General features: G+C 36.9%; 1 protein-coding gene across 1 annotated transcript in view; it reads right to left on the bottom strand.

The window, feature by feature from the left end:
- Positions 1-18,418, bottom strand: part of rxfp1 (relaxin family peptide receptor 1) — a 62,842-nt gene that overhangs the window by 6,595 nt on the left and 37,829 nt on the right. The window contains exons 4-16 of the mRNA XM_067457212.1: positions 17,717-17,822; positions 16,266-16,337; positions 14,778-14,849; positions 14,503-14,574; positions 14,101-14,172; positions 13,848-13,916; positions 13,574-13,645; positions 11,613-11,684; positions 11,250-11,321; positions 9,713-9,784; positions 9,190-9,261; positions 7,878-8,107; positions 2,176-2,586 (exon numbers count right to left, since the gene is read on the bottom strand). Of these exons, the coding sequence (XP_067313313.1) occupies positions 2,176-2,586; positions 7,878-8,107; positions 9,190-9,261; positions 9,713-9,784; positions 11,250-11,321; positions 11,613-11,684; positions 13,574-13,645; positions 13,848-13,916; positions 14,101-14,172; positions 14,503-14,574; positions 14,778-14,849; positions 16,266-16,337; positions 17,717-17,822 (1,464 nt within the window). The remainder of the gene's footprint in view (positions 1-2,175; positions 2,587-7,877; positions 8,108-9,189; positions 9,262-9,712; positions 9,785-11,249; positions 11,322-11,612; positions 11,685-13,573; positions 13,646-13,847; positions 13,917-14,100; positions 14,173-14,502; positions 14,575-14,777; positions 14,850-16,265; positions 16,338-17,716; positions 17,823-18,418) is intronic.

The following is an 18,418-nucleotide window of genomic DNA, read 5'->3' as shown; positions in this document are numbered from 1 at the left end:
TTCCAGAAGAACCAATGAAATTCATTTTTGTGTGTTACGCAGCACGTATGAGTTTCCACATGAACCAGTGAGGTTCATTCTCGTGCTGCGCAGCATGTTTGAGCTTCCACAAGAACCAATGAGGTTCATTCTCGTGTGTTACGCAGCACGTTTGAGCTTCCACAAGAACCAATGAGGTTCATTCTCGTGCTGCACAGCACGTTTGAGCTTCCACAAGAACCAATGAGGTTCATTCTCGTGCTGCGCAGCATGTTTGAGCTTCCACAAGAACCAATGAGGTTCATTCTCGTGTGTTACACAGCACGTTTGAGCTTCCACAAGAACCAATGAGGTTCATTCTTGTGTGTTACGCAGCACGTTTGAGCTTCCTCAAGAACCAATGAGGTTCATTCTTGTCTGTTACGCAGCACGTTTGAGCTTCCTCAAGAACCAATGAGGTTCATTATCATTTTACGCTGGACCTATGAGCTTCTGCAAGCACCAATGAGGCTTATTATTATTTTACGCTGAACCTATAAGCTTCTACAAGGACCAATGAGGTTCATTCTCATACTGTATGTTGCGTTGAACCTATGAGCTACCACAAGAACCAATGAGGTTCATTCTCGTGTTACACAGCACGTTTGAGCTTCCACAAGAACCAATGAGGTTCATTCTCGTGTTACACAGCACGTTTGAGCTTCCACAAGAACCAATGAGGTTCATTCTCGTGTTACACAGCACATTTGAGCTTCCACAAGAGCCAATGAGGTTCATTCTCGTGTTACACAGCACGTTTGAGATTCCACAAGAACCAATGAGGTTCATTCTCGTGCTGCACAGCACGTTTGAGCTTCCACAAGAACCAATGAGGTTCATTCTCGTGTTACACAGCACGTTTGAGCTTCCACAAGAACCAATGAGGTTCATTCTCGTGTTACACAGCACGTTTGAGCTTCCACAAGAACCAATGAGGTTCATTCTCGTGTTACACAGCACGTTTGAGCTTCCACAAGAGCCAATGAGGTTCATTCTCGTGTTACACAGCACGTTTGAGATTCCACAAGAACCAATGAGGTTCATTCTCGTGTGTTACACAGCACGTTTGAGCTTCCACAAGAACCAATGAGGTTCATTCTCGTGTATTACACAGCACGTTTGAGCTTCCACAAGAACCAATGAGGTTCATTCTCGTGTGTTACACAGCACGTTTGAGCTTCCACAAGAACCAATGAGGTTCATTCTTGTGTGTTACGCAGCATGTTTGAGCTTCCACAAGAACCAATGAGGTTCATTCTCATGTGTTACGCAGCACGTTTTAGCTTCAACAAGAACCAATAAGGTTCATTATCATTTTACGCTGAACCTATGAGCTTCTGCAAGGACCAATGAGGTCCATTCTCATACTGTATGTTACGCTGAACCTATGAGCTTCCACAAGAACCAATGAGGTTCATTCTCATATGTTGCGTTGAACCTATGAGCTTCTGCAAGAACCAATGAGGTTCATTCTCGTGTTACACAGCGCGTTTGAGCTTCCACAAGAACCAATGAGGTTCATTCTCGTGTTACACAGCGCGTTTGAGCTTCCACAAGAACCAATGAGGTTCATTCTCGTGTTACACAGCGCGTTTGAGCTTCCACAAGAACCAATGAGGTTCATTCTCATATGTTGCGTTGAACCTATGAGCTTCTGCAAGAACCAATGAGGTTCATTCTTGTGTGTTATGCTGCACGTGGTTTGTTCTCGTGCGTCAAGCAGGTTAATTTGAGCTTTTGTTTATGTGCGATGATGCTTATATGTGAATAAAATCTCTCTTCAGAAAATTTTGACAAAATTTTAGACTCAGGTCATACAATTCGTTTTACGATTTCTATATGAACTTTTCTTTATTAAGCGTCAAAGTGGTCGTTGTGTAGCTGTTTATGCAGGGACCAGAAAGTGCTCAGATTTAATCAAAAAGATCTTCCGAAGATGAACGAAAGTCTTACATGTTTGGAACGACATGAGGGTAAATAAATGTTGCCAGAATTTTCATTTGTGGGTAGACTATCCCTTTAAAATACTTACACAGAATCATTAAAAATCTATTACTCTGTGGAGAAAATGATAGAGATTTTTACTGCCAGAACCCAACTGCTGTGCACTTTTATCCAAAATAATATTTTCAACAAAATTAAGGGATTCTCACATACCCAGGAAGATCACAATGGAGTAGATTTGTGCCCCGAGAGTCTCTGGCTGCTCAGAGTGCAAAGGGAAACAGACGCCATTGGTTCCATAGAAATTTCTGAAAACTCCTTTAAGGACTAGTGGCAGGAAAGCAATAACAAAGCCCAAGATCCAGATGACCACCAATATGGTAACAGTGCGTCTGCGGCCAGGGGTCAGGTACCGAAAGGGGTATACAATGCATATGTATTTCTCCAGGGTGAGGTATGTGAGGAGCAGCACTGACACCTCTGTTGACAGCATGGCTAGAGATCCAATCACCTGACAGGGTACACTATCCATCCAGGCCTGAGCATGACGGTTATATTCACCTCTGAACTTCAGATCATAGGCGCCAATCATGAAGAGGTAGACGCCCATCAGACCATCTGCACCTGTGTAGCAGAGAACAGAGAAGGAGCTTGTAAGCTAGACAAATACAGATTAACTTTCGGGTGCTGAACATACTGATTTGTTAAAGGGTTAGTTCACCCAAAAAGGAATTTGATGTCATTAATGACTCACCCTAATGTCGTTCCACACCTGTAAGACCTCTGTTCATCTTTGGAACACAGTTTAAGATATTTTATATTTTGTCCGAGAGCGTATGCAAGTGTATGCACACTTTGCTGTCCATGTCCAGAAAGGGAATAAAAACATCATCAGAGTAGTCCATATGTGACATTAGTTAGTTAATTAGAATCTCTTGAAGCATCGAAAATGCTTTCTACTACGACCTAATTCAGCATTGTCTTCTCTTCCATGTTTGAATTCAATCCTCAAATAAAGATTCAAACAGTTATGAATCAGCAAATTGATTCATGATTCGGATCGCATGCCAAACTGCCAAAATCACGTGACACTGGTGATCCGAATCATTGATTGATTCAGTGATTCATGACCATTTGAATCTTTATTTGAGGATTGAACACAAACAAGGCAGAGAAGACAATGCAGAATAAAGTCGTAGTTTTGGTTATTTTTGGACCAAAATTTATTTTCGATGCTTCAAGAGATTCTAATTAACCAACTGATGTCACATATGGACTACTTTGATGATGTTTTTATTAGCTTTCTGGACATGGACAGTAAAGTGTGCATACACTTGGATACGCTCTCAGACTAAATATAAAATATCTTAAACTGTGTTCTGAAGATGAACGGAGGTCTTAAGGGTGTGGAACGCCATTAGGGTGATCATTAATGACATCAATTTCATTTTGGGTGAACTAACCCTTTAAGGTCACGCAGCATTTTATTTCAACCTATAGGCTGATTTATACTTCTGCGTTGGACCTATGCATTATCCTCTACGCCCCAAGTTATGCGTTGTTGTCCGCGTCAATGTGCAATTACACATGCAGACCGCTAGTAGGCAGTGTCCTGTTGATGGAAACCCCCAGTCAAGGAAACCGCAGAAGAAGTGACTTGTTTATCCCCCCCCCCCCCCCCCCCCCAGTGACCGGTCCCAGTATAAACAAACTAAACAATAAAATTAAATTTCAAATATTTTTATTTTATTTTATGTTTATGTCATTGAAGGTAGTTATCATCACAATGATTTCATTTCAATTGTTCGTTTTTAAAATAAGTTTAGTTTTAGTTAGTTATCTGATGCTTTAAAAACGGGGGGAAGTGATGTCATGATTGACAGCTGAGACTGGCGGCTTCTCTGAGTGAAGTTGTCACTGAGGCACTAATGGACTTTTTTCAGAATTTTTGGGAGCAGATTGGTGCTTTAGCTTTAATTTCTACATTTACAAAACTGTTTATTTCACACATAATTAACATAATTAATTGTTCTGCATCTGCGAGAGTGTGGGCGGGCTTTTGATATCGCGACTGTACTTCCTGCGCTCTACTGCGCAACTCCGGTCCCGAAATCTCTACTGATCAGACTTGGTCCCAAGATGTCAGCGCCGTGCAGGCCGCCTGAAAGCTTTGAATATGGCAAGTGGAAACGGATGATGTCGAGACGTCCATATTTTTTTACGGTCTATGGTTGTTACATGCACCTAAAGTATCAGCAGTGATGGCGGCAGATGGGCCGATGTTGACAGATGGACCGATGACGAGGTTCAGGCTTTATTAAGCTTATATGCAGAGGACGAAATCCAGCGGGAAGTTATGTGCACAGGTGCAACCTAGGAACATTTTTTTTGTCGCACCCTTACAAATTTTGGTCGCTCTCTAGACCCCTGATGAATCTTTGTAAATAAATAACACTAAACTGGCGTATTAGAATGATTGTTTTGACAAAACAGTTTTATTTTTTTGCAGCAGAGCTTGCATCAACCAAGCACAAAGTGTAATAAAAACAATTGATGAAATCTGACAGGCAGGCAGAACATCAATAAGCCTTTATTACCAGTCTGCCACTTTCCACGTCTGACTCTTATTCCCCCTCCAGGTGCCCTAAATTAAGAGCATTTCTTACATACAGACTTTTAACAGAGTAACTTTACCTATGAAAGTCTCACTTTTATAATCACAGGGAACGATACAGAGCAATTTAGGCACAATCAGCTACTGGGTTATGAACAGCAGAGCATTTAGCAAATTGTATAGTCTCAGCATTACTGGACCAATCCCGAGGCTGACAGTGGGTCAATTATGATGTCAAAAGTGCAATTTACATGACTCAGTGGGGTGAGTTCTATTGAAGTGCAATGGAAATGCTTTAATTGGACCCATTTACTGTAATGGCAACAAACTGTGCAAATATATAAATGTCAAAAGACCAGACCACATGTTGATGTGGCATTTTTATTATTTTCAACCTATTCATTTTGAAAGAAGTGAATACTTTATAAAGGATTTCTTTTTCAAATCAGTGTATTAGAATTTTTCTAATTAGATATATAAAGTAATAATTGTGCACTATATACTTTTTTTTATTATTATTCTGTGGTGGAAACAAGCTTTCATATGTGCATACATGTAGCATATACTAATAAAATATATTGTTATATAATAATTTATAAATCGTCACCATGGAATTATACGGTTCTGATCTGATATTTTTGTCAAAGATTTAATCATTCACGAATTCTAATTCTGTGAATGATTTAACTTATTTACATTGTTTTTGTGAACATTTTGGAACTTTTTTTTAGATTATATCTACAAAGTCAAATGGAATGCAAAAACTTATAATACAATATAACTCACAATATAACAGTTTAGAATGCAGAAAGAACCATTCCAAGGTGGCGAAATATGATATACTATTAAAAAAGTGATTTAACCCACTTTACACAATACACAATTGAATTGTGCACCCGACACTGCTGCGCAACGGTCAGACTGGTCAGAGTGCCCATGATGACCCCTGCACTGTAAAAAAATAAAATACTTAGAAAAAAAGTTACCTGGTTGCCTTAAAATTTTTAGTTCATTGAAATTTTGAGTTAATACAATGAACATTTTTTGAGATTCGACAACCTTTATTAAAAGATTATTAAAAGATTTTGTAAGCATGTTGGGTAATTGTGTGTGTTTTATTTGTGATGACGCAGTGAAACATGCCAAAAAAGTGCTATTTTCATGATTTATCACATTTTTTATGTGGTTCAGATACAATAATATTTTGAGTTTCTATTTATTAAACAAATTTCCTTCATTGTATCAACTCAAAAATTTTATTTCAATAAACTCAAAATTTTAAGGCAACCAGGTTACTTACTTTTTAAGTTAAGCCAACAAAAAAAATGTCACAGTGTGTCCACCACCGAAAGTGCAATGTGCAGGAATGGTGTCTAAATGGCCTCCGGATTCAATCCTATTGAGCATCTATGGGATGTGCTGGACCAGCATATCTGATCCATGGAAGCCACACGTTGCAACTTGACTGCTAATGTCTTAGATTGTGCAAGAATCCCACAGGACACCCGAGACACTCAGAGATACACAATATGCAGGTGGTTTTAATATTGTGGCTGATATGTCAGTAAGTGAAAGTAAAAAAGTAATGAAATATAAATGTTAAAACAAACATAACAAAACAAAAAAGTGAATGTTGCTACATCTAAGTGTTGTCATCTACACTTCAGAGTGAACACTCTGAAAGCGACTGATTTCCATGTATTCTGAATTAGGCTACACTCATCTGAATTGCCCATGGCAGTGCTCTCTGGTGCATACAGATGCCCAGTGCACAACTTTGATATCCTCCAATTTAGCCCATATCAAAGAGCAGATATCAAAGAACTGCCTTTTATTTCCTGGCTCGCTGTTCCCTTTGAGAGAAGGTTATTGTGTGTGCGGTATGAATTAGAAAAGTGTTAATGAAACATAGCATTTGCTTCTTCCATCAGCGGTCAATTTGTATCGTACTTAATAGATGCGATTAAAAAGTGAGTGAACACTGTCGGGTAAACGCAAACTCTGAATGCTGTTGGCCAGCTATGAGCTCCCCTCAGGCTATCAGCCTGTTTCTCTAAAGAGCACCATTGACTTAGCCTGGATGCCAGCTGAACTTAGCCCCGCCCATAACATTTTTAGGTCGGGCAATTCGGTCTGGCATCGCTCCATAGAGGAATAATTATCCCCGAACAGAAACTGTTCGGACCAATGAAATCATCAGGGCGGGCTTTAGACGATGACAGACAGATGATCAACAGTGACGTAATCATGCACGTCATTAAAGGGGCTTGGATTATATTTGTTTGAATCCTAAACGGAGAGCTTGTTTGTATATGCATTCACCTTCACAATTTCTCTCAAAGATGATGATCATGTTGGGTAAGTACTCAGTGTATCAATAAATTCTTTTATTTTTTTACAAGTTACAACACCAGCTAAGATCGTTTATTCCAGCGCGTGTGCAGACAGGGTTGCCAAGTTTTTACAACAAAATCCGCCAACTACTAGCCCTAAACAATAGCTTCTCGGGAGGTTCTCCGGGGGAAAAATGGTGTTTGGGGGGTAAAATGTGTGTTATTTTGGCAAGACTGCCTGCTAAAATTCGCACTCATGGGTCTATATATCACATTATAGTCGCTCAACCCTTGGACATATAAAACAACCGCGGAAAAAAATGCGGACATGGCAACACAGTAGTTGAGCTCTGTCTGTTGACATCTGACAATGCGTCGTTTCGTTGCTCTGATTGGTTGTAGGTCTATCCAATTGAGGTCTTTCCTGGTTCGGTTGAAACACGCCCCCTAATCACAGCCCAATGGAGCAGTTTCAGACTCATATTCTGACTAGAATTGAGTATGACCACGTCAGGCTACCATTGACTTATTGTAAAATAGAATGATATCTGAATGAGAAATCTTGAATTTCCAGTTAATATCACACAAAGCATTTTTATGATAATCCATGTCAGGCTAAACAGTATTTCATGGAAGCCTGGTTTCCGCCATTGGAATGAAAAAAAAGAAGAAGAAAAAAAGGTATTTGGAACTTTTTTTTCTCAGAATATAAAATATATTTAACAATATTGTTGTAAGATACAAATCTGCAATTACCCTTTTGAATTTTTGTTAAATCTGTGGTGGAAACAAGCTTCATAGTATTTTGATCAATGCTGGAGGTAAATAAATAAAAGACAAAAAAAAAATTAAATTGCTTAAGTAATTGATTTTACCAGGAGATGACTATCCAGACGCAAAATGGACAAAGTGGACACTTAAGTCGCACTTTAAAATGACATTGCATGATAGTTTGTACGGAATCTTACAGCATAAAGAGATGATGCACATAGCGTGGAGCTTGTTCTCCGAGCGAATGTAGGATCGCATACAGATCACAAAGATGTTGCCGAAGCATGTCGTTGCCGAGACAACCCAGACGAAGACACGCAGCACGATGTTTGCCAAAAGGTCCTCGAAAGATGAGATGCCATCAGTGTTGGGCTTGCAGCTGCGGACGTGAGGTGCATAGCCACAGTACTGAAACTTTTTAAAGTAGCTGAAAAGACAAAAGGAAGAAGCACAAATGACAAACATCATCAGATCATCCTCTTAGTCCTGTCACGAAATGACTAATCTCTCTAAGCTTTACTTTATGCTCAAATATAAAAAAAGTCACGTCTGAATCTATCTATCTATCTATCTATCTATCTATCTATCTATCTATCTATCTATCTATCTATCTATCTATCTATCTATCTATCTATCTATCTATCTATCCATCCATCCATCCATCCATCCATCCATCCATCCATCCATCCATCCATCCATCCATCCATCCATCCATCCATCCATCCATCCATCCATCCATCCAAGCTATTTAATTACCATCTTTCAATTACTATCTTTTCTTTACTAAAGTAATGAAATTGTAATGATCTTGAAACTCTTCTATTGTCCCCGCATTGCTTCAGCTCCCTGCCTAATTGAACATATGAAAGTGCTTCGCTGTTCTTACTGAGAAAGGTGTTTATAAAGGGGAAGACAAAAGAAGAGAGACAATCATACTGAACAGAACTGATATATTTCCAGAAATGGCAAGTAAGTCTTGATTTGAATTTCACAGTCAACTAAAAATGCACGCTCTCAGTCTCAATCCGAGAGTATTACTTGCAAGATTCATTCAGTGTTCTCATTTTTCACAGAGTAGAATATGTACTGCAAGATGTGCAAAGCAGAAAGAAACAACACTGGGTCTTCAAGTAGCTGAAAAGATTGACAAGGAAATTACAAACACTCCGATATATTTATAATATTTTTTCATGTCTCATGTAATATATATCATAATCACTCCCAATTCCTACACTAGGTCATAGAAGGAAATAATTACCATGCATAATTAATAGAATACAAAATATTAGAATCAATTTCTGGGATGAGAACTAAAGAGTTTGTCTTTATCTTTTTTTAATGAGGATATTCCACAGAGAAAAATATCATTCGATCCCCACAATTTGCCATGCTTTAAAGTACAAACAATTAGAGATGTTCGGTTGTCAGGCATTTCAGTCAGAATATCTTGAACATCAATCTCAACACTTTATTATTTAACCATTAAAACTTTCGAAAAGCAGCACTCACATGTGAGTCAGGTTCTTGAGAGGTTCAAACATCCTTCTGTGGATGTTCCCAATTTCGATTCCCTCAATGCTCCTGTGACACAAAAAGCTTTCTCTCAGGGATCGCTCTTTAGAAAAGCACCATCATTCGCATTTCAGTGTTCACATTACAATGTTTTAGTCCTCTTTTTTCTTTTCCTCCCCTTACAACTATGCAGTGTTGTGCCCAAGATACTATCTGGAAGCCTTTGAAGTATGACCTAAAAGCAGATTGTTTTTGTTCCGTTGAGTAGAGGCGAAGGCAATGTTCACTGTGTGAAGTTTGGGTAGGACCATTGTGCTGCGTTGAAACGAAGGGGCCCGGAAACAGCACATTATTATAATTGCAAGGTATTTCTGTGGTGTCTCATGTGAATGTGCCTTTTTTAAAACAGAGCGGTATAAAAAGGGGGAGAAGGCTTATGTGTGTCTTAGTCACTTCCTCTACACTTCCTCTATTTCAAAACCTTTTACAGAAAATCCTAGAACATTACAAAAAGACTTACAGTGACTTTAACTTATTCAGCTTGTTAAAGTGGTCCACCTGCAGGTCCATGATGGGGTTATATGAAATATTTCTGCAGAGAAATAAAAGGGAATATGCAATATTGTGCAAAGAACAATTCACACCATCGACAGACAGCAACAGACACTTTGTCTGGTTTTGGCGTATCAGTGTGTTAGTTTGTTGAGTCTTGGAATGTCTGAGAAGTGATGTACTGTAATATGGTGACTGTCGGCGTTGGTTGTGTTGTGTGGATTGGCTTAAAACAATCATTTTTGGGTGAGTGGACAACTAGGTTTAAAGTAAAGGTGCACTTTTTTGTTTGATGATCAACTGTCAAATTTCTGGACTATTAGTACCCTGTAAAACATAAAAAATCAGGTCTCCAATTGAAAATTTTCTAGTGACTGATCACATTTAAATTTTTCAGTTGGCTCAATTTAATTTCTGTTCATTAAATTGCATCAATTCAAAGAATTTCAAATCGGCCAACTGAAAAATTTAGATGTGATCAGTCACTAGAACATTTTCAATCTGAAACATTTTTATTTTTTTTACAGTGTAGTAACCAAAGAACACAAAACAAAAACTACACAAAATATGCTTCTTTACTGTATAATTGTGTTTTTAAATAAATAAATGGTCCCACTTTATATTAGGTGGCATTAACACATACATACATCAAAAAATAAGTACAATGTACTTATTAGTGTTCGTGCTTTATTTCAAAACACTTTTGCTGATATTGAGGAGGGATACGGGAAAAGTTATGGACAGGTTTGGTGGTATAAGTAAGTTTAAGGGTAGGTTTAGGTGTAAGGGAAGTGTCAGCAGTTTAACTAGAAATTAATTGCAGATGTAAATACATGCTGGTATTTTTAAAATGTAAGTACAATGTAAAAACATGTATGTATACAATAAGTGCATTATATAAAACTATTAATTTGAATGTTAGTACATAGTAGTTAAGGCCTCCTAAATATAAAGTGGGTCCAAATAAATAATCAGTCAGTAAGATTAAGGTCTGTTAAGGCTGTTTTTATTTGATTAAAAATACAATAAAAACAGCAATATTTCTTTAATATTATTACAATTGTATCTGAATTATTGTTATTTAAATATTTTTTTAAATATCATCCATTCCTGCAATGCAAAGCTGAATTTTTAGCATTGATACTCCAGTCTTCATTCTGATATGCTGATTTGCTCAAGAAATATGTTATTGTTATCAATGTTGAAAATGGTGGAACAGAAGAGTAAACTAGATTAGATTGTGATATAACAGTTTTAATAAATAGTTAATAGATGATCCTACAAAATATTAATAGAATCCTACAACAACAACAACAAAAACCCTACAGGTTGGTTATTGACAAAGATCAGTCTTTAACTGGGAAACTGTAAGAACATCAAATGGAACTGGAGCACTTTATATTGGAATAAAAATAAATAACAGTTTTGCCTCATTTTCTCATTTTAGAAGAATAATGGCGTACAGTCATTCAAAGCAGTATAGAGTATCTAAATGGAAGACTCACAGCTGAAGCAGGTCTCCAAGATTGACAAAAAGATCAGGAGGGATTGCTTTGATTCTGTTATTGGACAAATCCCTGTGGAGAGAGAAAATATTAGTGCCTTTTTCATTCAAATAGGCATCTGTTGACAGAATTGATGAGCAAGTCAGTCTGATGCCAAACTATTTGAGGACTGATGTCCCATAACTAGTCGAGCTGGATGGGAGTAGAACCAACCCTGACTTTGAAATTGATAAGGAAATCCATGCAAGGAGCTTTGCTTAGCCTCTCAAAAATAGCACAGAAATGGGTCACGACTAAACTCCAGAGAACACTTTGTGGTGATTATTTTGGCAAATATTTATGACGGAAAGCCTGAGAACTTACAGCTCGCCCAGTTTACGAAGCAGAGAGAAAGCGTGCACATGGATGTAACTAATGCAGTTCCGCTGGAGGACCCTGGGAAAAAAGCACAAAAAACATTCATCTTGGTGGACAGAAACATGTTGAACGTTCTAGAGGAATGGAATGTGCAAGAAATACGAAGGAGTACACAATGACAATGGTGAGGAGTGCAAAAACAAAAATCAATTCAGGGGGTAAATGGGATCTGACGTTTAATCAACAGTCACTCTTGCATATAATCTGTGAAATTATAATAGAGTAACATTGCATAATATTCATTACGGAAGTCCACACACACTGCTATTCTGCTTAATATATTTTTCCATGTTACTTGGACTAGGTTTCAAAATGAACAAAGGCAGATAAGTATATTGCTCTGATTTCTGCAGAACAGTGATTAAAAATTGAAAGGATGATGAAAATACTTTGCCTAAAAATATATTTTGACCTAATTTTTGGTGTTTTTGGCAAGACGGACCTCAAACTATGCATATTAAGAGTGGGGTACAACAGAGTTAAAAGTCCCACTATACATATTTGAAAATGTAATTATATATTATGATTCACTTTATATTATGACAACAATTCATACCAGGTCTTAGAAAACATTTGGTTACACTTTATACACTTTATGTCATAGTATTACAGTCTATTTACAAAAGAAAGTGCTGGTATGTATTTATGTATATGTATATATTTATGTATATGTATTTATGTATTTATTTATGTATATGTATGTATGTATTTATGTATATATTTATGTATGTATGTATGTATGTATGTATGTATGTATGTATGTATGTATGTATGTATGTATGTATGTATGTATGTACAGTCGCACTTTCTTACCCGCACTTTCTTTCCTGGTAACTACATGGTTAAGGTTAGGTTTAGCGTTAGTATAACCCAGCTATTGTAATCACTATAGTGCTACCAAACATTTTTACCAGTCTCAAGACAGCACACACCCAACCACATCTAACAGTCACATACATTTACATATATTTCATCCACAATCCATCTCCATATACTGTATAGCATTATTCTATGAAAAATGAACTGTGGATTAAATATATGTAAATGTCTGTGAACATTAGATTTGATTGGGTCTTTCCCATTTCTTTCTTCTGCGGATGATCATAAATATGGAAGAGGAGCAGAAGATGTAAAATAGGCAAATTGTGCACAATTTGTTTTTATTTATTTATTTATTTATTTATTATTATTTTAGCTTTAATAACCTAGTATTTTTATTTATTTTAACTATTTATAAATAAATTTAATTTTTTGTGAGAAAGTACAATTAAAAGGGCTTTCAACCCAAGGATTAATGGGATAGTTCGCCCCAAAATTAAAATGATCCCATGATTTACTCACCTTCAAGCCATCCTAGGTGTATATTACTTTGCTAATCCAAGTTTTTTAATGGCAGTGAATGGGAGGCTAAAATCTGAAGCCCAAAAAAGTGCATCCATCCATTATAAAAGTAATCCACACGGCTCAAGGTTTAATAAATACCTTCTGAAGCAAATTGAGGTTTGTGTAATAAAAACATCCTATTTTATAAAAAGTTTATAAAAAAGGTTTATAAAAAAGTTTATAAAGTAAAATTTCTAGCTTAGACTACCTTCAGTATTCAACTTATGGACAAATCGGAACTGAAGCTATGTAGCTTAAGTGTTTTGAACTGCGAGAGGACTTTAAAAAAAATATATTACTCAGATTGTATTCGCCTGAAAGGACATATAATGTCATATAAACCCAGGATGGCTTGAGTGTGAGTAAATCATGGGGTAATTTTAATTTTGTGAACCCGTTGTACCCTACTTTTTAAATACTGGAATACATTTGCAATGTCAATTGGGGTCATCTGAGTTGAATGCACAGCGGAAAGAGAGGAAGAGAGCTTTGAGCAGCTGTTACGGGAGGGTGGGAATACTCACAGCACTGTTAGCATGTTACAGGACCTGAAGGTCACATTTCCCACAATCTCAATCTTATTTCCCTCAACGTCTCTGCAGACACAATTAGAAAGAAGAGGGTAAATGGAAAATGTAGTAAAGAGTCAATTTTACTTATTTATTAGCATCAGCTTAGAGGACTAAATCATTCACTTAATGGGAACAAAATTTAAAGAGCTCTCTACAAACTCTCCAACCATAGAAATACAATAACAACACAAGTGTTTAATCATGACAATGATGTATTTACACTTACAGCCAATTTAACCGTGGCATCTCCAGGCAGATATCATCCAGCTTTGTGAGAGCGTTGTTCAGCAACACTCTGAAACACACAAGCACAAGCTACAGAGGACAAAGTAGCAGTGCAGCACATTTTAAAAACAAAAATAAATAAATACATGCACAAAAAGTCTTAGAGAATGGCTCCTATGCATTTGTTAAAATATGAGATTTACATTTGAAAGGCAGAAGATGAGTCACCAAAATAGCAACAGGCTGAAACTCACAGCAGCACAAGGGAGCGCAAACCAGAGAAGGTCAAAGAGGAGATGTGATGAATATTGTTGTTCTCCAGAATCCTTCAGGAAAAATAGGAGAAACTCACTAAAGTGCATAAGAGATATGAACCAAATGCATAAGGGTTGTGAACCATCATTCAATAGCATTCAATTAAACTAAATGTGAGATGGAAATTCAAATCACTCCCTATTCTTTAGAGCAGATCCTTGGTGACTGCAAATGAGTGCTAGAAATAACTCCTTAGCTGATACCACATAGAAATTAACATCAGTGTTGTGTTGCAGTATGGTCAGAAAGTGTATTGATTGACAGCTGCTGTTGCCGTTGTGTGATTTGAAGTATAAACGCACCGAATGAGAAAATCCATCTTGATTTAGAAAGACACTTACAGCCATTCTAGTTTGTGCAAATCCTGGAATACATCAGGAAGTAGGGTGGTGATTCGATTATAACTGAGATACCTGTGGAAAAAAACAGAGATTACACCCATCTGAGAGAAGCCAAAAGCATATAGAAAAAAAGCAAATAAGTAAACTAAAGTGTGTCATTCACTCAGAGCCCATCCATCGCTCTTTGAGGAAATAAAGCAAAAGTGGCAGATTAGAAAGTTTTACGGTATTTCAATGACAATAGAAAGAAATGTCTGCCGACTTTAAAAACTCACAGTCTCGTCAGATTGTAAAGGCCTCTGAAAGCATGCGGGTGCACCGCTTTAATTCGGTTGTGCTGCAAATACCTGAAACAGTTTACAGCAAGCATTAAAAAGAGCTGGAAGAAAGAGAAGTAACACAATATGTTACTCTATGAAACATTTGGGGTCAGCATTTTTAAGTAGCATTTTTTAAAAATGTTTTTGAAAGAAGACTCTCATGGTCTTCATGTATCTATGCATTTATACAGAAAAAAAATATATAAATACAGCAAAATATTGTTAGAATTTAAAATAACCGTTTACTATTTGAATACATTGTATGATCTAATTTATTTCTGTGATGACATACATAATTATTATTACCAATGTTTTAAAAAAAAAAAGTTGAAAGTTCAGTGGAAAACAAAATCTTTTTGAAAACTTTTGAATGGTAGTGTATAATCCCAATGAAAAGGGGACATATATTGGGACCAGACTGTCATAGAAACTTCAGCCCACTAAAATCTGGTTAAATTTACTCTTCCATTGAGTAGTTATTTCCGAGCCCGATGTCATGAAAATGCATATAAATAGTACGAGTGTGCAATCTCATGGAGTGTATACACCAAAATGAGTTTTTGCTTGCATATGGTATGCGGTTTTTCGCGAGCATGATACCTACTTTATAGCGTATTATACGTACGACCCCCCCACCCCATCACCCTAATCCTACCCAAGAGCGTGTCATATGTACACCATAAAGTAGCATTTGCAATTCAAAACTCATTTTGGCATCCATTCCACAAGATTTCACACTCGTACTATTGATATGCATTATTATAATGAGATCGTGTTGTTATTTTCACTGCATCTAAACCTCATTGCACTGCTAACATCAAACTTTTCAGTATTCATATTCATTCCCAATGGTTCTGTCATTAAACAAACAAAAAAAAAAATCAAAATCTTAGCTCCACTAAACATGCATTGTTTCTTCTATTTTCACATCATTCTTTATTTGTGTGTGTGCCACTTCTGAAATTAAGTTTGTTCATACACTGAAGGATCTGTCACTGGATCAACTATGGCATTTGGGCTAAGATAAAAATAATTTTATATTTTTTTCAAAAAGATTTTGCTTGACTCAGCTGGTACTTCTGAACAAAACACCTAGACGATGCACGCAAAAGAGAGAATGTCAGATTAAGACATGCAAACACACTTGCAAAATTCAACAGCTGGGGAAAGAAAAACATTGAACCATTTTTGTCAGGTTAAAAAAAGACAACTCTCTCAAGTACTTCAGTTCTCAGCTCTGTGGAGAGCACTGAATGTTTTATTCCACGGGGACTGTTTAATCTCTCTCAACATCTTCTCTATTTCACACACTTCTTGCTGCGATGGCACGGTGAAGATCAGCAAGCAACGTTTTGAAAAACACCTGCGATAATGCCAAGACAGCATTCATAGCTTTACAGCATCAACACAGCCCAATGAAAAGTGAAGCGGAGAGGCTCTTACAGCTTTTGAAGGCTCTGGTACATAAAGAAGATGTCAGCATTTAGCTTCCTCAGCCGGTTCCTCTGCAGGGACCTGAAGAGATTAAATGAAATGAAATTTACATATCATAATAGAGCGCAAATGTGACCACACACTTTTACAGTTATCTAACTATAGATGGACAGAACGATAGAACGATAGATAGACAGATAGACAGATAGACAGACAGACAGACAGACAGACAGACAGACAGACAGACAGATAGATAGATAGATAGATAGATAGATAGATAGATAGATAGATAGATAGATAGATAGATAGATAGATAGATAGATAGATAGATAGATAGATAGATAGATAGATAGATAGATAGATAGATAGATAGATAGATAGATAGATAGGCAAGGCAAGGCAAGGCAAGTTTATTTATATAGCACATTTCATACACAATGGCAATTCAATGTGCTTTACATAGAAAGGAATTAAAGTAGGGCTAAAAAATGCATAAAAAAAAGAATACAATGTAGATAGATAGATAGATAGATAGATAGATAGATAGATAGATAGATAGATAGATAGATAGATAGATAGATAGATAGATAGATAGATAGATAGATAGATAGATAGATAGATAGATAGATAGATAGATAGATAGATCCAGGTACATGGACTCTTGGAACAACGCATGCAAGCGCGCACACTCACACACACACACACACACACACACACACACACACACACACACACACACACACACACACACACACACACACAGGATTGAATTGCAATGTTTGACTTTATGAAGAACCTATATGTTTCTCCTAATAAAGAGCTGCTGGTTTAAAGCAAATATTTTCATGAATTCAGAGAGATGTATTGTATTTAATTCACCTTGCCAGATTCTCTGCATTACTGAAAGGTAGATGTGAAGTGCAGTGGCATACTAATGAACAGCGGAAAATCAAACCGATCCGCAATACAGGAAATTGAGCCTTAATTAAGAAGCAGCTTCAACTGATACATACATATGAATTCCATATCCACATATTAAACTGCTAGAAAGCTTTATATCAGCAGTTATTAAGTGAACAATAGAGATTTTCATGAGGCACTGAGTGAAAATGAGAAGGAAGCTTCACAGTTGTGTGGAGAATGATATTGGCACAATTACCTTTAATGCAATTATCTCATTTCAGTGCTCCAAAATCATAAATGGAAGGCACTCACAGTCGATTAAGACTCAAAATCAAATACATCACACTAATTTTCTGATGCAGTCATCTCTTGTTTTGTACAGTAAGCTATGTAAACTATTTGGAGATGAAAATCTTTTTTCAGCCAGCTACAAAATCATCATTTAGAGTAAAGCATGTCAGCTTCTGTGAAGCACAGGGCCTTGGTATCTCATATCATCATCAGTTACGCAAACTGCAGCCACACTCCACACACCACACACAGGCCAGGGAACTCACATCATGGTGACATTAATGGATACAGTGGGGACATCTTTAAAATGTGCGCCGTCACAGTCCAGCTCCAGGTCCCTGCACTGGCACTCAGCTGGGACAGTCCCAAGCACTGCATGACAGAAAAGGATAGATAAAAAGAGATTTAGCATTCAGAAAGTACCTTTGCATTACAGCTTGAGCTCACTTAAGTAGTAATACTTAATATGTGAACAGTCATGCTGAACTAATAAGCACTAAATTATTTCTGCACACTGGTCTTTGTCAGCTAGTGTTAAGGATATATATTAAATCACTAAGAATTCCCAATTAGATAAATCTGAGCACTCAAGAGAAATCAAATGTTTTAAAGGTCAAGTGTATAATTCAATGCTAAAGTAAGCCATTGGTATATTGTCATAACCTCAAAATGTCCAGATAATAATGTGAATTTGAGGCAGGGCTCTGTTGGTTCTATTAATGGCAAAGAGTGGGAGTGTTTAAGCTGGAATGCAACAAACATTTAAACAATAGAATTTATGTACAGCATTTTTATTGTCTTTAGTTTAATAGAAAATCATGTAATGTTTATTTTTTTAGTATTTAAAGCAGGGTCAGGAAAATGTAAAACATGAGATTTAGGGGAGACCAGGGATGAAAGTTCATCGGTAACTCAGTGCAGCATTGGTAACATTAAAACACTAGCTGGGATTAGATAATATGAAACAA

This window comes from Pseudorasbora parva, chromosome 11, assembly GCF_024679245.1.
Source record: "Pseudorasbora parva isolate DD20220531a chromosome 11, ASM2467924v1, whole genome shotgun sequence".
Lineage (NCBI taxonomy): Eukaryota > Metazoa > Chordata > Actinopteri > Cypriniformes > Gobionidae > Pseudorasbora > Pseudorasbora parva.
The sequence above is the reverse complement of the archived record's forward strand: the minus strand, read 5'-3'. Positions and strand labels throughout refer to the sequence as shown.